Source organism: Balaenoptera ricei, chromosome 11, assembly GCF_028023285.1.
Source record: "Balaenoptera ricei isolate mBalRic1 chromosome 11, mBalRic1.hap2, whole genome shotgun sequence".
Taxonomy (NCBI): Eukaryota; Metazoa; Chordata; class Mammalia; order Artiodactyla; family Balaenopteridae; genus Balaenoptera; species Balaenoptera ricei.
Genome location: NC_082649.1, coordinates 4,382,754 through 4,406,486, shown reverse-complemented (window position 1 = coordinate 4,406,486; position 23,733 = coordinate 4,382,754). Strand labels below are relative to the sequence as shown.

At 52.4% G+C, this 23,733-nt stretch overlaps 1 protein-coding gene across 11 annotated transcripts in view; it reads right to left on the bottom strand.

Moving 5' to 3' along the window:
- Positions 1-1,619: 1,619 nt before the first annotated feature.
- FARS2 (phenylalanyl-tRNA synthetase 2, mitochondrial) overlaps positions 1,620-23,733 on the bottom strand; it is a 374,708-nt gene continuing 352,594 nt past the window's right edge. For all 11 annotated transcript variants that reach the window (XM_059937845.1, XM_059937846.1, XM_059937847.1 and 8 more), the window contains one exon: positions 1,620-1,912. In XM_059937845.1, the coding sequence (XP_059793828.1) occupies positions 1,774-1,912 (139 nt within the window). In that variant the 3' untranslated portion in view covers positions 1,620-1,773. The remainder of the gene's footprint in view (positions 1,913-23,733) is intronic.

Here is a 23,733-nt window from a genome sequence, read left to right as displayed (position 1 = left end):
TAGGGGAAGGCTGACTACATCTCATGGAGTGTCGAGAGGAACGTTCAGCAAAGCCCTCTGTGAGCCCCCCCGAATGTCTGCCCGCCCCCCCGAATGTCTGCCCGCCCCCCCGAATGTCTGCCCGCCCCCCCGAATGTCTGCCCTCCCCCCCGAATGTCTGCCCTCCCCCCCCGAATGTCTGCCCTCCCCCCCCGAATGTCTGCCCTCCCCCCTCGAATGTCTGCCCTCCCCCCCCGAATGTCTGCCCGCCCCCCCGAATGTCTGCCCTCCCCCCCCGAATGTCTGCCCGCCCCCCCGGATGTCTGCCCTCCCCCCCCGAATGTCTGCCCTCCCCCCCCGAATGTCTGCCCTCCCCCCCGAATGTCTGCCCTCCCCCCTCGAATGTCTGCCCTCCCCCCCCGAATGTCTGCCCGCCCCCCCGAATGTCTGCCCGCCCCCCCCAAATGTCAGCACTGCCCCCAGGCCCTAGCACAGCGCTTGGCATCTGACGGATATGCGCCCAGGTCGTGGGCCGAGGGGCGGTGCCATGTTTTCTGGGTGTTATGCCAGGATTTCTGCGAATGCCTAAGGGGTCTTGGGGATAAAAGGGGTCTCTGGAAATGCAGCCCCAGGATCAGGAATGGTCTGCTAGCAAATGCTCCTGGAGAAGAGATTACCAATCACGCTGTGCATTAGACCTCTCCTCTCCAGGAACAGCGCCTGTGGCCCCAGGACCCTGGACAGCAGCTTGGCCAGGCTGGGATGCAGCTCTCGATTCCCTTGAAAATCCACGGGACACGTCCCCCTGGGTAAGAGGGCAAAATGACATTGAAGCCATTCCTTCCTGTTGGAGCAGCTGCCCACCCGCACACCGCTGGCTGCTAATGGCCGCCCTCATCAAATATTTATCCCAGCGCTCACGGCCCTCCGTCAGCCTCCAGCATCACACCGGGGAGGGAATCTGATTATGAAAACTGGTCAGGAGGGAAGCAGGCAGACCACAAAGCGCTCGGGATGGAAAAAGGGGAACATCAAAGCCCCGTATTCCCCCATAAAGGTCGTCTCCGGAAGCAGAGGCCTTCCATTAGGAAACAAACTCTCGGGGGCTTCAAGGACCTGGCCCTGCAGTGCCGGGTGCCACCCAGCCCCGGGGCGCTCTCTCTCCTCTGGGGGCGGTGGCGGGGGGTGGGGGGGGGGCGGGCAGGAGGCAGCTTTGTCCACACCCTGGGGCCAGAGACCTGGCTCCAAGCCCCACTTCGTGAAAAGGAAGTAAAATCCTGCTCGCTCAGAGGTGTGACTGTCTCCGCCTCTGAGGGACCCCTGGCATTTCACCCGCGCCCTGTCGGCAGCCTGCCCTTTGCAGAACAGAAGGAGGAGGGAGAAAGGAACGGGAGCCGATCGAGAAAAGCGTCTGTGGTCTGGAGTGTGCCCCTCTGTGTGGCTCCGCTCATTACATGGGGGGAAGAGCCTGTCAGGCAGGAAATCACGTCTGCTGTTTACACTTTAACCGAATCCAGGGACCAATTAACGGCACCGAGCGCCAACGGGCAAAGCATTTCTAAAAGGAAAAGAAGGTAACTCTCGTATTATTGCTCCTTCCCCCCACTTCTCCAAATAAAAGACACGTGCTATGTCAACAGTTTCTCAAGAGCCATCCTTTATTTTCTGAAAGTCCTGATACTGACCCATTTCTCACAAGATGACGGATGTCTCGGTCCACAAACAGTATCTTTTTTCTCTTTGGTTCAGCAAACCCGGGGCCCTGGGAGGGCCGCGGCCGGGGAGGTGGCGACATCAAAACCTGCCCTCTACGCCCAGCAGCCGTACGGCCGCCTCCTGCACGGCCTGGTGGACGCGCCCGACCTCTCTCTGCGACATCGTGCGCTCCATGTGGCGGTAGGTGACGCGGTAGCAGTGGCTTGTCCTGTGAGTCCTGGAGAACGGGAGAGAAAGGCAGGTGAGTGAGGGGCAGGCGTGTCTCCTGCAGAAGCAGTGGTGACAGCTGAGGAGGACACAGGGCCGCCGACGGGGCGCTACAGAGGCGCACCCCTGCTGACGGCCGGCGTGTCCCTTACAGAGGAGCCGGTGCCAGGAACGCTGACCGCTGGGTCCCCTTGGACTGAGTGCATCCATTGGGAAGGAAGCTTCTTGCAAATCGATTTCCTGGGCCGGCCCTGATTCAGCAGCTGGGCGGGGGCCCTGGGCTCCGAGGCGGACCCTGACAAGCAGAGCGGTTAGGGGCCAAGCACGCCCCCTGCAGGCCGTGGGGAGCACAGGACAATCGTGCCATCTCTGTGCTGCGCGGGCGATCGCTCTGATCCTGGCTCTACCAGGCGGCTGCTGGCCTGCTGCCGGGGAACAGCTGGGTGATTCGGGGACACGCAGTCGCGACAGCACTAAGGCCCCTACTGCACGGCAGCGGCTGAGACACACGGGCGCACGGCAGCTCATCAGGAAGCCCCGGGCCCTGGCCAGCAGGCCCTCCCCTCTCGGGCACTTCTGTTTCTCTCCCTCAAGCCACCAAATTCCTCCTTTCCAGCCCCTTCCTGGGAGAGCCAGCCCTGCCTGCCTCGCCGCAGGTGGAGAAGCTGGAGCCGACGAGTGGGTGCCGGGCAGAACCCCAGGGACGCCGACACCACGCGCCACGTGCCCGCTGCCCAGCGGGAGGCCGCCAGGCCTGCAGGAAAGCTAGAGCCTTGAACAGGGGCTCTGGTGGGGGGGGGCGCTCCGTACGCCCTGGGAGGCCCGCCGTTCCCCACAGGGGCCACAGGGCCCCGGGCCCGTGCTTCTCGGGGAGTCGGGACCCTTCGTGGACTTGCTCTCGGTGGGGCTGCCTCCTCCCCATCCGCCCGTTTTGCCGCCGGGCCCCTCGCGGAGCAGGATGTCCCAGCCTCCCTGATCTGCTCCCTCTCTGCCTCCTCCGCTCAGGGCTGGTCACCCGCCCCTGCTCGCCGCCTCCAGGAAGGGCGAGGACTGTGCCTCCCAGGCCTATTCGCACGTCAGTCCCCCTGTGGATCCAGGTAAGGGAAGAAGGTACCTCTGAGTGGCTGGGGGAGGAGGCCTGTCTTTAGGGGGCTCCTCGGGACCCCTGGTTCCACACCGCCGGCCCTGTCGCCTCACCCGACACCCCACTGCCTGCCCGAGACAAGGGACGAAACAAACCTCCGCCCCGCCGTCCTCGCTTTCCCAGTCCAGCCCCGGCCGGTGGCTCTACTCAGTGGCCGCGCCTGGGATGGGCCCTGGGTGCTGCCCCGAGGTCCCCCGATAGCGGGGCAGCGCTTCCACCTCTTCCCGCCCCAAGGCCATTCGATGGGGAAATGTGTTTTCAACAAGCGGCACTGGGACGCCTCTGTGTCCTCATGCAAGACAACGAAGTTGGCCCTTTCGTCACACCAGACAAAAATTAACTCAAAATAGGTCACACACCTAAACGTAAGGCCTAAAACTATAACAGTCTTAGAAGAAAACACGAGAGTCCATCTTCATGACCCTGGGCCAGGCAAAGCTTCCTTAGGTACGACACCAAAAGCACAGGTGACAAAAGAAAAAATGGATGAATTGGGCTTCATCAAAATTAGAAACTTTTGTGCTTCAAAGGACACCATTAAGAAAATGAAAAGATAACTTACAGAATGGGAGAAAATATTTGCCAATCATATACTGACAGGGGACTCGTATCTAGAATATATAAAGAACTCCTACAACTCAACAGTAAAAAGACATAATCTGATTTAAAATGCACAAAGACTCTGAACAGAATTCCCCAAGAAGACATACAAACGGCTGGTAAGCGCATGAAAAGATGCTCAATATCATTAGCCAGCAGGGAAAATGCAAATCAAAACCACAGTGAGATGCCACTTCGTACTAGCTAAGATGGCTGTAATCAAAAAGACAGAAAATAGCAAGTGTTGGAGAAGAAATGGAGAAATAAGAACCCTCATGCGTGGCTGGCGGGGACGTAAAATGGTGCAGCCGCTGGGGAAAGAGCTGGAGGACCCTCTGAAAGTTAAACACGGCAGTTCTCCAGACACTGAGACGTAGTCACCCTAGGATGCAGCAGTCCCTCCACTAGGTATACGCTCAAGAGAGATGAGCGCGTCCGTCCACACACAGACTCGTGCACGAATGTGCAGAGCAGCATTCTTCTCGACAGCCAAAAAGTGGAAATAATCCACACGTCCTTCAAACGATGACTGGATAAACAATCTACCTCTACACGGAATATTATTCAGCCATAAGAAGAAATGAAGTTCTAATGCTACAACCCAGATGGACCTTGAAAACATTACACTTAGTGAAAGACGTCAGACACAGAAGACCACATATTATATGATTCCATTATATGAAATGTCCAGAATAGGCAATTCCATACAGACAGGAAGCAGACTCATAACTGCCCTGGGCTGAGGGGCTGGTGGAAAAGGGAGTGACTGTTAATGGGGATGGGGTTTCTTTTGAAGGCAGTGAAAATGTCTGGAATGGGAGAGTGGTGAATGTTAGAAAAACCACTGAGTTGAGTATTTTAAATGGATGTATGACACGTGAATTACATCTCAGTAAAGCTGTTCTATTAAAAAAAGAAAAGAGACTTGCCCTGCCGGGCACTGGGCAGGCTTGTGCCCCGGCGTCTCCCCGGCGAGTCCCCTAGACGCTGGTCTCCATCGCATGCGCCGTGCGCCCCTGCGGGACGGCACCCGGCCGTGTTACTCCACTTTGCTCCTCTGGTACCCAGGGCAATGGCTGGCATAGGGCAGGTGCTGCGTAAAAGCCGCTGAACGAATGCTTATGCAACCACCGAACCCCGGGGTGCGAGGCTGCGTTCAGGCCTAGAGGAGGCTGGTCCGGCCTCGCACCGCCCTGACGGGGTTCCACGGCCCCTGCCCGCGTTCAGCCACGGCCTTCTCCTTCCCTCTCCCACCCCTGCCTCTGACAGTGAGGCCGGCGGACGCCGGCAGCTAGGAGGCAGCGAGGGGAGCCGTGAACACCGGGGCGCCCCGAGCCTTCCGCCGACGCCAGCCTCATCCGCCTCCGCGGGCCGGTGCGGCGGCCACGGGGCAGGCCTCGGAGCCAGCGCCTGGGCCACGCCCAGCGGTGCCATGCCGTGCCCCCGGTGACCCCGGCTGGTTCCCGCACCGGGCCTCAGGATAGAAGGTGGATAACAGTTGTGTCGACCGCGGAGAACGGCTCAAAGCAGAACCACCAGACAGAGCACACAAGTGTGTGCACAGAACCGGAAGGAGCTCGGTAAGCGGGGCCTCTTTCTGTGATTTTTAAATGAGGTGAGCAGGGAACCCCGTGGGCGCAGCGGTGAGCTGGCAGCACGGGCCGCTGCGGTTCCTGGTTCCTGGTGGCAAAGCCTTTTGTAGCACCCAGGCCCCCAGAGACACCAGGCCGCGGCGCCCGATGCAGGGGCTGTGTGCGCCGCGAGACGCTGCCCCAGCAGGCCTCGTGCTGGGGCTGGAGGGCCGAGGCCTGCCCTGCCGGGGCCCTGCGGGGACAGTGTGCCCTGCAGGGGTGGAGCCCAGCTGTGCCCCGTTGCACTGGCCTCTCGGGGCAGCCGGGAGACCCACCTCCCCGCCCCCGTGCAGAGCAAGGGCCCTTCTCCCATCCCGACATCACAGGCAGCGTCCCGGGTTTCCAAGGGACGGAGGGTTCTAGGGGAGGAGAAATTAGCTGAGCACGAAAAAGGGCGGAGGGACTGCGGGCTGTTTGATGACGATGCAGACATTTACTAGAACAAGTGCGGCGACAGATCTGGCGACCCGGCAAGGGCGGGAGGATGGTTTCCTGCAGGGGAGGCCCCGTCCCAGCGGCCTGGGCAGCTCCCCGCCCCCCCCCCCCCCCACCCCGCACCGCACCCCTGACTCACAGGGGCGGAGAACTGGCTGCTCATCTCCAGCCTACGACACGCGTCCTGACTCTGAGTTCCTCCTCCGTTGAAAGAGTAACAGCGCTGACCCCATCGACTTTCCCCAACTGCCTCGGAGACAAGGTGACAGGGCTCGGAAGCCATCAAGTGCGGCACGAGCATGAGATGAAAGCATCCTCACACACCGTTATTGTATTTTTTCGGCGGTTCACTCAGGTCTCTGTCTCTCAGCTGAAGAGCTGGTAATACAGCCTCTACAAGTTGAGATTTCCAACCAAAGACAAATGGGAAAAAAATTTATCTCCTTGCTTCTAAGTGCTTCCAAGAAGGCCCCTATAAGGATTCTTGGGATTCCAACAGCTTTTACAAAACACTGTGATGAGTTGGGTGCAAATGAATCATAAACATATGGATTAATTTTAAAAATTGAGAGAAACGGTATTTGGCAGAATATTTGGCCATAATTCAGTAGACTCAGCTGAAAATCAACCAGGTTTGCCTTTTCCTAACATCACTGGAGAGGGAGAGAGAGAGGAGTGCCTTTTGTCTGTTTGCTAGAAACTTCTTTTTGGAGCTTTCAGATGGTGGATTAGCTGGTCCTTCTTTCGCTGGCTGGGAAACCAACAAAAGCCACGGACCTGGCCCCTGGTCTGAGCGGAGGACCGAGTCCCTCGCCCCTGAGGAGTGGTCCATCCATGAAGACCACGGAGCTGGAGGGTCTCACAGCTCAGCGTGGCACAGGTGAGAAGGTGGATTCCCCAGAGCGAGGGATGCCCGGAGGGCCAGCCCCGACTGTCTGGATTAGGGCCTTTCTGATTCTTTTACATCCTCAAACGCGGCCTCTTTTAGCCCAAAAGCTTCTCAATCTTTCATCCGTCATGGCCCCCGCTGGCTCAGAAACAGCAACAGCAGCAGACATTTATTTGCGTAGCGCCTCTTACATACCAGGCGCTGGTACATCCACGAACCCATGTAAGCATCACACCCCCACTGGGTAGACAGCATCAGTGTCCCGACACACAAATGAGGAAACAGAGAGAGAGAGAGAGAGAGAGACAAGCAGAGAGAGAGAGAGCAGAGGTCACTGGGCCACGTCCACACAGCGAGTAAGTGGCAGGGCTGGATCTGAAACCAGCAACCCAGCGGGAACGTACAGTAGCGTGGCCACTGTGGAGAACAGTCTGGTGGGTCCTCACAAAGGTAAACACAATTCCCATGTGACCCAGCACTCCCACTCCCGGGTGTACACCCCACCCCAAAGAACACAGAGCGAACAAACTAGTGGTGACCAGAGGGGAGGGGCAAAATAGGCGAGGGGGATTAAGAGGTACACACTACTAGGCATAAAATAAACAAGTGGTAAGGATGTAAGGTACAGTACAGGAAATATAGTCAGTATTTTTATATAACTTTGTATGGAGTATGACCTACAAAAAATATTGAATTACTATGCCGTACACCTGAAACTGACATCACATTGTAAGTCAATGATAAGTCAGTGAAAAGGAGGTACTGCTAAGCTCACTGCCGCTCTCCAGGTAACAGCGTGCCAGTGACGGACTCTGTGCAGGGACCAGGGCCACCAGGCTTCCCTGGACAGAAGGGACAGTGGGGCAGGGGGCCGGCGAGGGCTGGACCACCTCCATCATCCCACCATCAAGTTGACCCCGGCAACCGCACAGGCTCCGACCTCGAGGTCAAGTCCTTCCCCGGAGGCCGCCAAACCAGCTCCCGAGACACGGGAAATGTCTGCTTTTCCATCGGTGACGAAAGCAGCTCCTTCACGTTCTCGGGGGTGCGCTGGGCACCTCCCAGAATGGGTCACTGCGCCCACGGTCCCTGCTGACGCGACCTACCTGCAGGGGCTGCTCCACAGCGGGGACGGTGCTGTGCTGGGGCAGCTGCTGTTTTCGGGGCAACGGGCAGTGGGACCACCGACTCGCTCCGGCTCGTGTGATGCCGAAGCTCAGTCTGACGGCCACCCGGCCGCGCCCTTCGCCCGGGCGGGAGGCTCAGGCGAGGGGAACAGTGTGATGGGAAGGGGATCAGGGAGGGGGCTGGTCGCCAAGGAAATGGGGTGTGAGGGGTGGAGAAGAACCCAGACCTGCCGCAGGGGTCCCACTTCACTCCCTCCCCCGGCCTCTGCTGTCTGTGTGACAGAGCCCTTGGCTCCCCCCTTGTGACGTGAGGATGACACGTGCCTCCCGGGGCTGGTGCTGACACGCCAGCAGACGCTGGTGAGACCCCGGCGGCCCGGGGTGGGCGCTCAGGGCCCGCTGCTTTGTCCCCCACCTCCTTTACCTGCAGGGCTGATGGGGAGAGGAAGGACGCCGGGGGGAGGGCAGGGGAGCGCACTGGGGAAGCTGGCTGGGAAAGTGGGGGGAGGTTGGGAGTCAGGGAGAGAGGTGAACTACCGCTCAGGATCGGGCACGATTTAAACAAGTGCTCTAGAAACTAAGAAAATCACTCCCCCCTTTACCTTCCCCGTATTAAAGAAGCCAAAGGGAAGAGGAAAAAGGGAAATCCTGATCGTAAGGCCTCAGGACCGATGATGGTGTGCTCGCCTCCTCATGAACTGCTCTGGGGTTTTCGAGGACAGAGGCCGTGTTGGTTTAATGCAGGAAAGGACCCAGGCCCCAGCCACAGCCGTGTGACTGGTCAGGCCACCTGACCTCACCAGGGAGAGGGCTGGACCGAGTGACAGCCCGGCCCCCCCGGCTCTGCATCCCAGGACTCAGTGCAGAGGACAGAGGGGATTCTGGAGGGACTGAGCGGCTGCAGGGCCCGCGCGGACCAAAGGGAAGGGGTGCCCATCTGAGGGATTTCGGGGCAGGCGGCGCAGGGACGCCGCTGGTGCCACGGGGGTCGCTGGGTGACAGCCAGGCCGGCTCTCCAGGGAAGAGGTCCCGCAGGAGGTGGGTCTCGGGTTGGAACAGACCCTCTGGACTGAACTGGCCCCCCATCCACTGCCTTCTCCCACCCCTGCCCCCATCACGCACGCTCAGACGCTCGGCCTTAGGCCTGCCGCCCCCGAGGGCCACCCGAGCGCAGCCTCCGAGTTCGTGGTGTGGACATTACCGCCTCTCCCTGCCTCTGTGGCTGCAGCCTCTTCCCACAGGGATTTCTGTTCCTTGGCGTCAGTCACCAGAAACCAAACCAGATGGTTCCCCCGACAGTTAGCGCCGTGGGAGAGATAGCTCCAACCCAGGCCCCGAAGGGGGGAAAGCGGGGCCGGGCGAGAGGAACCCGCTTCCGGAGCTGCCCCCATCCCGGGCCGCCCCCACGCTGGCAGCTGAAGAGATCCCAGGAGACACACGCTTTGCAGGCAAGACGTGCCTTTTCACGTCAAACACTTGGCAGGTCCTCAGGGGCGCTTCACGTCCCCCAACACCCCTTTCACTCCCATCAGCCCCCCTAACGTTCCCGGTTCTTCCCGGTTCTTCCGCAGCAGGGTCTCAGGCCAGGCAGTCAGGAGGAAGGAGGTCGTGCCCTTGCCCCCCGGGGAGTGGGCCGGTGTTCTTGGTCCCCACGTGCACGTCCATATGAAAACAACTGCTCTGGGGAGTTTTCTAATAGACGCTTCCGCGGGGAGACTCGGCGAGGCAGCCCAGCCCAGCCCTGCTGCTTCCCAGCTCTCGGATCTTGGGCCAGTTCTTAATCGCTGGTCCAGGTTCTCATTCTAAGATCCAGATCGTGTACTCCCAGGGTTTTTGAAGGACTGAATGAAAATAGTATACGTAAAGTGTTTAGCACAGTTCAAGCTACAGTTAACAATTGGTATTATTACTTATGTGGCTCAAGATTCTAGACCCTCAGTTGGGGCCACACAGAAAGGCCCGAATGACCTTGGGCAAGTTATCTGAGCTTCAACTTCCTCATCTGTACAAATGGATCCTAATAGGATACATGCGACAACCTGAAGGAACCCTGAAGACATTATAGTCAGTGAAATAAGGCAGACACAGAAGGCCAAACAATATACAACTCCTTTTCCATGAGGTCCCTGGAGTCGTCAAATTCATAGAGACAGAAAGGAGAGTGGTGGTCGCCAGGGTCTGAGGGATGGGGACAGAGAGTTAGCGTTTAACGGGGGCAGAGTTTCAGCTGAGGAAGATGAGAAAGTTCTGGAGGTGGATGGAGGTGACAGCTGCATAACAGTGTGAATGTCCTTAACGCCGCTGAACTGTATACTTAAGAATGGTGAGAATAGTAAATTTTACGTTATGTATATTTTATCACAATAAACTTTTCATTTTGGAGGAGGAGAGTTCGCCCGAACAACCTAGTTGACTATTACTAGAAGAGGAAGTTGGGAACTCAAATTTGTACTAAAGATAAACAAACAGAAAGCAACAATAGAAAACCCTAGCAGACCACTGCCTGGCCGGTGGCAGGACCATCGCAAGAGAACAACGTGGATGGTTCCCACCTGCCCAGGTGGCTCCTCTTCCTGACTTCATGAACTTAGCAGGCAGGCTGCCCTGCGTTTTACACAAGTGGTTTCTAGGACCGCTGCTAATCGTGCTCTAACCGCATTTACCGTATTTGAAAAGTTCTTTTCATCCATTGTCTTCCAAGCCATCTCCTACATTTCTAACAAGCCTGAAGTAATGTCTCATGTTGCACAGATTTCCAAAGCTCTGTGCTTTTCCTCCGTGTGGGGAATTTGGAAGAGGTTATCCTTTTCTCCCTGGCTGCGTCTGCACAGCCCAAGTCAACAGAGCTAACTTTAACTCCGTGCTGGTGCACCGCAGCTTCCCGAACGCGCTGGCACCTCAGGGGATGAGCCAGGTCACAAAACACAAGGTGTTTGGCAGGTGAAGTGCTACATTTTCATCTCAATCAATTGATCCACAATGATTTATTCTGTGCGGAGGCAGACACTGAGGAGGTACAGAACAGGGATAGGCATTGCTTGATCCATACATAAATATTCATGGGGTGGCCGTTCTGGGTACAACACAGCGGCAGAGTGAGGGGGAAGAGGTATCGCAAAACAAGACAGAGAAGGATGAGGCTAGATTACTGTCTGTTTGGGGGTTGAGACATGGATGCATGAAATGATAGTTAGCAGGACAGTGCTGTTAGTGCTAAGTGTTAAATGGATGGCATAGACTGTAAACGACTTAGGGGTTAGAAAAGAGTGGCAGGGGGATGGGATTAGATCTAGATCTTAAGGACGAGTAGGATTTTGGCAGGTGAGGGGCAAAGAGCGTAATCTAGGTGGCGAATGACACGTGGTACTGGTAGGGGCGTTCTTTATGTGTTTCCTCTTCTGTTTCAACAAAGGATGCTGAGGGTATGTTGCAGGTATAAGGGGTCCAATGGCGAGCCATCCAGAGGACGCATGATCTGCAGGGAGAGGGCCTTATAATCCTGGCTAAGAAGGCTCGACTGAAAATCCATCATTCAGCAAAAACCAAAACCACCAGGTCCAGGATGAGGTCTGTATGGAGTCCTGTGAAAGGCTGGTAGGACCTTGCTCTGGGCAGTTTTGCTGCACCTAGAGGTGGGCCCTGAGATCTCACAGCCCCAAACGACAGAGGGTTCCCGAGATACAAGGATATGTACGATGTCACCCATCTGGTATTAACAGCCACCCAACCAAGGAGTATGCTACAGAGCTCTCCTCAACCCCATTACTCATGAGTAGGATTAGCCATGAGTGTGCTATGTCGTATAGCTTTTATTTCTTCAGTGAGTCTTGGAGAAAGTGGGCTAATTACTTTGAGAGACTCAGTGTCTAGTTAATTATGAAGGAAGCACACATTAGTAGAGAGAAATCTATATATATTTCCAATGATTTATGGTTACTTTGCAAATGCTTTTGAGAAGGGACTCTCTGGGGCTAACTAATAGCGTCATCTCTCGACAGATACTGAGTGAGAGGTTACGGGAGAGAGGGACTAAACTGCGGCTCGGCTGGGAGGACGAGCTTCCTCTAGCCATGATACTCTAGGCTGGAATACAGCAGGGAGAGCTTGATTATATACCATTCATCCAAGCAGCATGTTTTACGGAATCACAGAATCCAGGATCAGGAGCCGTGGAGATTTTCTGGTTCAAGCTTGAGTTCTCCCTGCAGAGCCTGATGCTGGACCACTTCCGGGGCAGCCCACCCGGGACTCGCAGAGCAGGCTGGGCGGGAGCTCCCCTCACAGTGAGCCGGCAAGGGCTTCCGGCCTGTCCTCGCTGGTGCCGGATTCACCCCCGTCCTTCTCCCCCAGGACAGCCCTGCCCACCCCTCAACGCGCTATCAGCAGCAGAACAGCATGACGGCCCTGGCAGGGACTGCCAGTTTAATATCACGGCCTGGGAGGCTAGACATCTGTCTGTCCATCTACTCCATCCACTCATTAATTCAACAAATGAAATGAGCGTGCACTATATGGCATGTATTCTTCTGGGTACTGAGGACCTAATGACGGAATAAAACAAAACAAAGCAAAACAAAACAAAACAGACCTGACCTCATGAAGCTCACAGTGCAGTGTAAGAGACAGGTGTTAATCAAAGAGTTACCAAGCAATGAGAACTGCAACTACACTAAAGCGTTTGAAGAAGAGGTACATGGAGCCATGGGGCCACAAAAAAAGGGCAACTGACTTAGATGGTGGGTCAGAGAAGGTTCCTGTGCAAGTGCCACGAGCTGACCTCACAGGGGGAGGGACTTACTGGGTGAAAGGAGGTTGGGGGAAGCGGTTCCACCCCCGGCAGGATTCTGGGTAGAGGGAACGGCATGTGTCTGTGAACTGGGTTCAAATCGCAATTCCTCCTCTTCTGAGCCATACGATCTTGGTCAGATCATTGCCTTCTCTAGGTGTCGGCTAGAAGATGGTTCTTTTTTTTTTTTTTAGACTTTTTTGATGTGGACCATGTTTTTAAAAAAAGTTTTAAATTTATTTTATTTATTTATTTTTTGGCTGTGTTGGGTCTGCGTTGCTGCAAGAGGGCTTTCTCTAGTTGTGGCGAGCGGGGGCTACTCTTCATCACGATACGCGGGCTTCTCATTGTGGTGGCTTCTCTTGTTGTGAAGCATGGGCTCTAGGTGCGCAGGCTTCGGTAGTTGTGGCGTGTGGGCTTAGTAGTTGTGGCTCGCAGGCTCTAGAGCACAGGCTCAGTAGTTGTGGCGTGCGGGCTTAGTTGCTCTGCGGCATGTGGGATCTTCCCGGACCAGGGCTCGAACCTGTGTCCCCTGCATTGGCAGGCAGATTCTTAACCACTGCGCCACCAGGGAAGCCCCTTGATGTGGACCATTTTTAAAGTCTTTATTGAATTTTTTACAATATTGCTTCTGTTTTATGTTTTGGTTTTTTGGCCGAGAGGCACGTGGGATCTTAGCTCCCCGACCAGGGATCAAACCCGCACCCCCTGCACTGGAAGGCAAAGTCTCAACCACTGGACCGCCAGGGAAGTACCTAGAAGACGGTTCTGCACGTCATGTCATGAAGCCTTTGAGCTCAAGCCAGGGTCATCACGAGAGCACCGTCACCAGAGGGCCTCGAGGTTTAGGTCTTTTTTGTTTTAAAACCCAGAACCCCAGGCTCTCTGCCATGTGACACCGTTCCAATCTGTTCCCTCTAAATCACGCAGCATATATAGCACAGCTCAAAGCAAAGCCGCTTTAGCTGATGTGGGCATGAGGAGCCCACCCACTCGGCCTGGCCTCCTGCCCACAGCAGCCCCTCCCCCAGCAGCTCATCAGCATCCCGAAGGCTCCAAGGAGGGCGATTTAAAAACCAACCCCCCCCCCCAAAACAAACAAACAAATAAAAAAATAAAAACCATCCCATATTCTATGATAGAAGGCAGCAAAGCTCAGACAGGCAATGGTTTGCCTGAATTCAGCTCAAAATTTAACAAATCCAAGTGAAATTTGCTTAAAATAGGATTGGAGCTCATTTGGGGAACACATTCTTCTAAGTAAAGAGAAATCCTTGATCCCACGGAGCGTAAACGCAGCAAGCGCAGCAGAGAGCAGACAGGCTGAGGAGGTCGGAAACCCGGGTTCTTCCCTGAGAGCTTGTCACCGTAGGAAGACGAGTGACTTAACAGAAGTCCTTTAACAGCTCTGAGCCTCAGCGTCTCTATCTTACAGAGGGGATTACAACTTCCTCGTTACAGAGGGGATTACAACTTCCTCGTTACAGAGGGGATTACAACTTCCCCGCTACAGAGGGGATTACAACTTCCTCGAAGTGTTATCAAGAGTTAGTAGGTTTTGAAGGCACTTTGTAATTACAAATGAGTATTTAAATTTATCATGATAGAAGAGAGATTTCATTTTTGCAAATGGCCAAATATTTAGTGCTAAAATTGAGGAGGAAAAGTAATCTAATTGCATAATATTCCAGATATGCTAAAAGAAAGCACAGCCATAAAATAAGATGATATGTTTCCTGATGTGGCTTATTGTTGGTCCTATAAAAATTCCTACAGAAGAGAAAGGGGGGGGGGGGGGTCCAAACAGCTTTTGAGAAAAAAACAGCATCACATGGCCTTCAGCACAGAGCATTTGGAGGGGGTAGTGCTATTTGAACTCAGAAGTTGCTGGAACGTTACAGTCACACCACGTGACCACACCAGTCACCCCATGTTCCTAATGGATTCATTTTCACATCTGGAGAAGGACGTGACTACCCCAGACTCCTATTCCCCTGAGGAGCTAACACGATGAACCACACTGATGGAAACTTGTTCTAGAACCTTGTACGACTTATGTATGGAAACAACTTTTAAATTCCAAATATTGACAAGATTAAAGAAAGCTCTGGGCCTTGCCATCACACAGTCTTCGCAAAGCTGAAGCTACTTTGTCAATAGTAATATCAGCGGCAAGAAGAAAATTGACGATTATAAAGCTATGAGGTTTCCAGAACCTCGTGCCCGTGTCGTCTCACTGGCTGTGACCACAGGGCAATCCCGAGAGGTGGACACTGTCACCTCTGTTTGCAGAGCAGGGACAGGCCCAGAAAGATGGCGTGAGTGGGTGAGGGCCGAGGCTGGAACCTCGCTCCCTTCCTTTGCGTTAAACTCGGCTCATCTTTTCTCCCAGACATACTCTGCCGGCCTACTGATGTCCACTGCAGTCACCGCTGACTGCGGTTCAACAAGGATATCACGATAGCAGATGAATGACAGGCTGCTTTTCAAAACGTGACTAGGACTTTATCCCAAAAAGGGAAAAATTAATGCCTTAGTAAATATTACTTGGCAGAGAAAGTGTAGGAAGTATAAAGAAAGAAAGGGCAAAAGAAGAAAAAAATACTTTAAAGGGAAGAAGGATCTATTATGTATAAAGTGCTAGGCACTTTAATGTTTCATTTTATCCTTGCCATTAATAGAAAACATGGATGAAAAAAGCCAGAATGAGGGACGATATTAGGTTGATGAAGGCAAAGTCCGACCCGGAAGACACAGATGTGCAGGTGGTGGGCTGAATGAGTAGAGACATAAATCTGGTTTAGAACTCGCAGCCACAGTGAAAGAAGCCTGATCAATTCCAAGGTTCTCACTGCCCGAGGGGAGAAAATATCATAGCTGTTCAGGGAAGGAAACCCACCCCAAGGTAATATTCTAAGGTAAATGTCTAGGTGGGGCTTCACACAGGGAGCTTTAGATGAGCAAGGACCGTGATTTCTGGGTCACTTAGTATGCCTGGATGCAACCTCTCATTTAATTCTCATTACAGTCCCCTCATATTGGGAATTATTCCCCCTGTTTTGCAGGTGAGAAAACCACAGCTCAGAGAGGTTAAAAGCGTCTTCCCAGGTCACTCAAGTAGCAGGTAACAGAGGTGGGATTCCAACTTAGGTGTCCAGTTGTCTCCAAAGCTGTGCTTTTAGTCCCAGGCTGGGGATGCTGTCTGACTTAGTGGCCAGTGTCTCAACAATATTGCTATTTCAAAGCAGTCGTGGGTTTCATAAGGCTAGTCCCTTGATGAAACTTGAGGGAGCAGCTCTAAAATATACTTCCACGAAAAACCAATTTTGTTTGGGGCCATGGAGGTTGATAGGTTCAAGTGCACAGCGTCTTTGATGGTGTGGCTATCTTTGTTACTTGGATAAATCTATTGACCTCTCCAGGTCTCAATAAAACCTAAGGAATGACATCTGCTCCTAACTAGTCCTTCAGTTAGGAAAAATTGAAGTCATGTGAGCAAAGCATTGTCAGCAACTTGGAAGAAAGTACTAATAAAGTAAAAGCCCAAGTCAATAAACCATTTCAAAATATTATTGAGTTGAGGTTGTCCATTTTTAAACTCAATGAAAAAAAAAGTGTTCTTTTTTTGGTATTTTCTTAACTTCAAAAAAAAAAAAAGACATCAAACTTACATTTCTGGTGTACTGGAGAAAAACATAATCAATTTTCTGAAGTTGAATTCTGTCCATTTTAAATGCTTAGGCAAGATTCAATAAGACTGCCCATGAGTTAATTTCAAAGGCAAAGTGTCCACAAGACACTTCAATTGTGGGCTTGAGGGCCAACGTGACACTGTCATGCCTTGAAGAAACTACTTGTGTGGTGGTCCAGCGTCTTTCGGCTCCCTTACTTCATACTGAGTTTTTTTACTGGGCAAAGGAATGAGTGCAGAGTTGGGCACAGAGTGTGCTTTGGACAGATTGCTAGAACAGGTGATCAAAGAGTAAGTCTGTCTCTTTCTCTACCACAATCTGTTCCATGTATGACAATTAGAATAAGATAGCAGTGAGCCAGGAAGATTCCAGAATGATGGCAGAATATGATAAACTAAAGATCCTACTGCTACATACTCTTAGATGTGCTGAATAACATATAGGAACATTGGCTTTTAAAAAGTGGATAGTTGAGTAGATTATGAAAGCAAGGGGAAATCTCCAGGTGCAAAAAATAAAGAAAAAAAACCTGCAACAGTAAGTGCCTAGTACTTCAGCTGCCTAGAGTAGGAAGCAGTATCAGTTATTGGAACCTAGAATTTAGATTTTAATATCCACCTGAAAACAGAATATGAAGGCTTTGGTCCACATGAAGCAAGAAGTGGGACCTGAGATTCCCACACAAAACTGGAACTCTGAAGGGCTGCATCCTTGATGTGACAGTAGACTAAGAAATGCCTCAGATCTGCAAGCTGAGAAATCAACACAAAATTGGCCCTGGAATAATGCTAACCGTAGGATACCTAGACTACTTGGCAGAAGAAAATGCAGAACAGCCCTGGAGAAAAGTGTGGCCACAGGGGATCACTTCAGGAAAGGTCCCAATGAACATAATCTCCCAGTCAAAAAATACAGAACACATGAGGAGACAACCCATTATATGCCACAGTCGCTAGATAAAAAACACAGAAGGATTAGTACCCCAAGAATTTCTAATACAAAAACAATCCAGAAAGGGTTTAAAATGATTAAAAGTTAACTTAAACATTTAAAAATACTTAAAGACATAAAAGATATGAAAGAACATTATGAATAAAAAACAGCAGATCTGAAAAAGGCCAACATAGAAAATGTATAGAAATAAAAATATAGTTGTAAGAAAATGTATAGAAATAAAAATATAGTTATAATTTAAAAATGAGTGGAAGGGCTAAACAACAGATTAGATACAGCCAAATGTAGAATTAATAAACTGGAAGACACATGTGTGGAACTGTTTAGAATGCAGTAGAAAAGTACAGAAATGAAAATATGGGAGAGGGTAAGAAATATAGGATAGAGTATGAGTACCAGAAGAAGAATAGAAAGAGAACAAAGAGAGAAAATATCTGAAAACATAATGGCTGGGAAACTTCCAGAATTAATGAAGTCCTCAGACTCAGGAAGCACAATAAGTTCTGAATGGGATTAAAAATAAAAGTCTGCCCTAAGCACATCGTAATGCAACTGCAGAAAAACTAAGACCAAGAGATGACCTTGACAACAACTACAGAGGAAAAATAGAGAACTTAACAAAGGAACAATTAAAGACATAGGTGACTTCTCAGTAGCTACAAAGAGGTCAGGAGGTGATGCAATAATACCAACAAAATGTCAACCTATATTAGTTATACTCAGCTAAGCTGTTATTCTGGAATAATGGCAAAATGAAAACATTTTCAGACAAAGTGAGACAAAATGAGAAAGTTCACCACTCAACACCTGCCATGAAAGCCCTGTGAATGGGACAGTTTAGGAAGAAAACCGAACTCAGAAAGAAGTGGATGTAAGAAGCCAGCAACGATAATATGATGGCTTAGATCACAACCTAGTGAGCCAGGTTCACTCTCCATCAGAGCTGTTTGGAAGCTGTGGTTTCAGACGTCCCAGTTTTCCAGGGGTAGTTTCCATCTTAGATGATGTTCCACATGCCCTAAGTTGGAGTAACTAACTCAGGAAAGCTGATCTCCTGTCTTGGTTATTTCCATCAGCCCCAGGCTTCCCACAGAACCTGACTACTGATGGAAACACACGGTGTTTCACAGACTTGTTCTCATTCTGGCAAGTTACTGACTCTCTCTAAGCCTAGTTTTCGACACCTTTAAGTACGGCTAATAAAACATACTTTATAGATATATGAAATAAGATTAAAATATAATGACTGGCACAAAATGAATACTCAATAAAAGATAGGATTTACTATAATAGTATTAGCATTATAAGCTTTGTTAATTAATTTAATGAGCAATGCATACATTTACATTAATAAAAGGTTATGTCCCCAGATCTACCTAAAAAGAAAAAGCAAACAAGGGCATTGATATTAACTGTGATGTATGGGTGCCGGGTGCTAAGCCCCGTCCATTCATCCTCACACTGTCCCTGGCCCATGAGCACCTCCGCCTGCACGACATCTGAGCACTGCCTCTGTCAGCACTACCATGGTGCTGGTTCAATCTGGACCTCCCACTTGTATCAAAACTATAGGGGAGTGGCTGGTGAGTTTCTCTCTGAAGCACTGTGTTCACTGTACTTGATTTGGAAGATATATCCCGGTTGTTTTTGTTTTCTTTAAATTTATTTATTTATTTATTTATTTATTTTTGGCTGTGTTGGGTCTTCGTTTCTGTGCGAGGGCTTTCTCTAGTTGCGGCAAGCGGGGGCCACTCTTCATCGCGGTGTGCGGGCCTCTCACTATCATGGCCTCTCTTGTTGCGGAGCACAGGCTCCAGACGCACAGGCTCAGTAGTTGTGGCTCACGGGCCCAGTTGCTCCGTGGCATGTGGGATCTTCCCAGACCAGGGCTTGAACCTGTGTCCCCTGCATTAGCAGGCAGATTCTCAACCACTGCGCCACCAGGGAAGTCCTGTTTTTGTTTTTTTTTAAATCACTCTCTGCAATTACCTCTGGGCACAGGAAAACTCAAAACAGAGCAGAGAGAAAAGCCAGGTCTGTGGTGCCCTTTTCAGCAGATAGGACAAAGCCATGAAATTTATATGCGTGTTAACATGGGGAGGTGATGCCTGGGTTACTGACGGCTGTATGCCATGGCCGATCATTTTACAATTCATTAAAATATGCTCATTCACTCAGCCTCTAGGTGTAGACCTAGGTCTATTCCAACGAGAAAAATAGCAACTCGCAAAACACAGGCAAGTGTCCAAGCAGAAAAGCTGCAGAGCGATCTAGTATCTACTGACAGATGTGGGCAGAGCTCTGAGCTGGGATAGAGGTACCAGTTTAATTCTGGGCCCTTGAGCACAGTGCTGGAGAGGGCCCCTTCCTCCTCGTCATCAGCCACACAAACCCGTGTCCAAAGCAGCGCCCCTCTGGCCACCTGCTTTTTTCAGTGTTTGTGGGAGTGACTGGTTCATAATGTTTTCACACAAATGTGTTTTTTTCTCTCTCTCCTTCTCCCCTGCCCTCCCTCTGCCCCCAAATCAAGATGAAAGGGACTTTTGGGTGCTGAGTTTCTACTCTGTTTTGGACACCTTCATTAAAGTATCTTATGTACTTTTCAAAACTCTCTTACAGGGTATCACTCCATGGTAACAGTAAGGAAACTGAGAGCCAGAGGGGCTGTGTAACTCACCCACCTCACCTGCCCTGCCAGCTGGGGCAGAGTCTGCAGGGGCCAAGAGGATGGGGCAACACGGGGGGTGTCAGAGGCTTGGGTCCCCCTGGGGTAGCCTTTCCCTAAATACCGGGGTAACCCCGAGCAAGCACCTCCTGTCTCTGGGCCTCAGTTCCTTCCCGGGGGCTGGATGATTGCTAAGACCTCTGGCTGCTCGACCATGAATGTCCAAGCGCGCCCACATCAGGCACAGGTTAAGGACAGAGAAAAGCGGGGACCCTGGGGGAAGCAGGATTCTAACTCACCATGACCCCCGATTCGTGTTCTGGTGCACTCTGGCTGTGGTAATTGCTGACGACAAACAAGCAGACCATGGGTTGGGACATCTGGCTGTTGGAGATGTCTGAAGCCAGACTTTACTACAGCCGCCTTGAGTAAGTAGCTGCAAAGCTGCTAATTGGATTCAGCAAGTTGCTGAGTCACTGTCGGGCGAGATGAAGTCGCTGTGCACAGGCGAGGAGGCCCAGCCTGTCAGCAGCTGAGAACATCTTTGTGATGAAAAAGAACAGGGGTGTGCAGAGCAGCGCCTGGGACTAGCTTTCACAGTTTACGATCAGTAATTAAAATCTAACAGACCACAATTAGAAAGCACCCACCACAACCTTATTTTGCCATTTGTCTTTTAATTAAATACGCCCCGGGCTTTAGCTTTAATGCACAGAGATTTCGATGGGGACGGGGTAGAAACCACTGAGATGGAGCCCGGTGTGCTGGTTGTAACGTCTCCTTAGAGGAGGAGGGTGGGGAGAAGCTGCTCACACTTTTCGTGTAAGTCACGGGTCCCTCCATCCTGGGACCTCGGCACAGCACAGCACAGCACAGCAGAGGTACTGGGCGGGCCCGGCCCTTCCTGAAACCACCTCTGGGCATAAGAAGGGTGCCCCACAGAGAAACCAGGGCAGAGCTGGTGGCAGACTTTTTTTTTAGGATGGTAAGTGGGAAAAATGTACTGTTAGGCCATAAAACAGAAACGTTTGATGGGGTCCTCTGGCACAAACTGGGGGGGAGAAATACATTTTGAATGGAAGGACTTCACAGAGCCCCCTTTCTTGTGATGTCAATGGCTTGTCACAGATGAGCAGTCACTTAGTGCCTGGCAAGTCCAAGGTCCCGTGTGGAATCGGGCCGTGGAACAAGGGTGCGGGAGGGGTATACACGACCTGCCGGGGCACAGCCGGGTGCTGCAGGCCAGCGCGGGCTTCTGCCAGGCTCACCCCTGGAGCCAGAGACGGGCAGGAGGGAAGCATTTACTCATCTGCCCCGTTATCGGGACTTGGCGTGAGGGGGGCACCCCACTTTAGAAGCTTCGGGAGGACCCCTGATTGGAATTCGTTGAACTGACCCCCGCTTAAAGGACTTCCCACCAGAATGGGCGCTGCTGAGGACAGCTCACATGATGGATCGTTAAGCTTGCTTTGCTCACCAGGAGGAAGCTGTCTGTGGCACGCTGGGAACTGCTGCATTTTTATTATTCATCAACCACCAAGTGCCCACGATGGCAGCACCTGATCCCCAGGTTGGAAGATGCCATTCGCCTAAAAAAGTGGACACTGAATGTCCAATCTATTGACCTAAGTCACGACATTCGCTACTCCTGGCTTTTCTTTCTAGACTGACACACCAAGGAGGTTCAACTTCACGATTTCCCGAAATAGCTGAAAATCACTGAGGGAGAGTTATGTTCCAAAATACCATTTATAAGACAGCGAGCTTGTACCTAGAATGCATGCGCCAACCCAGAAGCAACGTCGTATACGGTGTTAGGATTCCAGCCCAGCCTCTCAAAACCCACCTGACTCATTATGTTTATGAAGTTCACCTGAGCACGAAAGGGTGCAGCAAAAAGTTCTATGCTGATTTGGAGGGGGCCTCGCTAAGCGATCCACAAAATGGTGAGAAAAGACTTGGAAATCCTGTAAGGATGGGTTGACCAGGAGAGATGCTTAGAGATGAGGTGCAAAGTTGAAAGAGAGCCTATTAATAGTCATCTTTTAAATGATCTTGCCCTCCTTCCAGGTAGGAATAGGAAGTCACCAAGAAAGCCCTTCAGTTGCCTGTCGGCAAACCCACAATTCCACCAGCCCTCACACCATCCTTTTTCTCTTCGGTTTCTCCTCCCGCCTGAGGCTCAGTCCAGCACCGCGATGTACGTTCCAGCGCCTTCAAATTCTGGGGACCTTCCGTCTACGTTCCCCATCTCCCTAACCTTCCATTTCACCGATTCCTACTCATTCCTCAGGACTCTGCTTGGAAGTTAGCCCCTTGAGAAGTTCTCCCTGGCGTCACTGTGCTGCTGAGTTGTGATGTCTGTCACCTGTCTGTGCCCACCCCCGGCCCCTGCTAACTTCTGAGAAGGCAGGGTTCCCTGCTGGACCTGGGCACCAGCACGATGCTTGGTCCACAGCAGCGGCTCAGCAGACGCCTGCCGAACAGCAAAGAGCAGACTTCCTTACCGGTGGGATGCCTGCTGGGGGAGAGAGCAGCGCTGGGCCCACAGCAAAACCTCCCCACACGCCCCAAACACCCAGCCTCCCAAGAGCTGTTCCCTGTTTATGCTGGCATTAGGGGAGCCCACATACAAGTGTGGGCCCCGGTTTCCTGGTCCTTCATCAGCAACAATCACACTTCCCCAGCGCAGGGGAGGGGCCACCTGGCAGCTGCACCTAGGTGAGAGCTTTGAGGTGGGGGGACACATCTCTTTATGGCTTTTTTGCTTCATAAACTGTAAAAATGCCAGAAGGAAGAAGTTTCCACACTGAGAATGAAGCTTGAAGAGACAACACCTTTCACAGGGGCCTGCACATGGTCTGAGGGTAGGCACAGCAGGGTCGGTCGGTTGGTCTTCTCCAGGGTCTGGTAGAGCCCCAGCCTCCCCCGGTCGGTCTCACTGCAGCTGGATCCGCACCCGCGGCCATCAGCACTGTCTGGAGAAGGGAGCCAACCGCAAGAGACGAGGGCTGGGGCCCCTCGCTGGCCTCCACGCTCACCAGTACCTCTGTATCCTGTCTCCTGTCTCCCTGTTCCCCTCCACCCCCCAGTTCTCCCCACCGCAGCCCGTGTGATCTTCAACCGTACAAATCTGATATCGAGACGCTCACGATGCTAAGGGCTCTTGGGATAAAGATGAAGGTCCTGCTGGCCTGGCCCCGCCCACTTCACTCTCCTTACCTCTCCCTGTTCATACATGTGAGCGCACAACCTTCCTGCTCTTCTTCGAGACACACGTGCTGCCCCTGCCTGGGGCGCCTCCCTGGGGGAGGGGTTAGTCTGAAGTGAGGGCAGGTCGGAGGAACGGGGCCTTTGGGGCTCAGCCCTCTCCGGGCGCCCCCTCTGCCCCTCACACTGGCCCCAACGACTGTGGCTACCAAACTGAGCCAAAGCCCCTCCTCATTTCACCATATCAACATTCAAACCTGAGTTCCGTGTCTATCTGGTAATGACACCTGAACTCAGTGCAGAAGAGGGAGGCCGTTTCTGGTCCTCCGCAGAGCATCACAAGCCCAGTCTGCTCCCGTTTCAGGCTAACCACACGCGAGGCCAAACGCAGGCGAGCCAGGATGCAGGGTGTTCGGTGCAGGCAGCACCTGACTTGCACCTGCTGAACAGCCGAGGGGAAGCACTCGGTACCGGCGGCGGCTGCGCTGACTCCTGGCCACCGCCCCAGGCCGGCAGAGCCAGGACAGTGTCTGGGAACAAGTCACTCAGCCCCTCAGCCTCAGGCATGGTCTCAAGACAAGATGACCTACTGCGTGCAGTACCTTAGCACCTTGTCAGACACACATCCATAATCGAGGCTCGTTCTTTTTGTTTTCGGTTTTACTCTCACCCCCGATTCTCGCCTGTGGCCGTGAGGG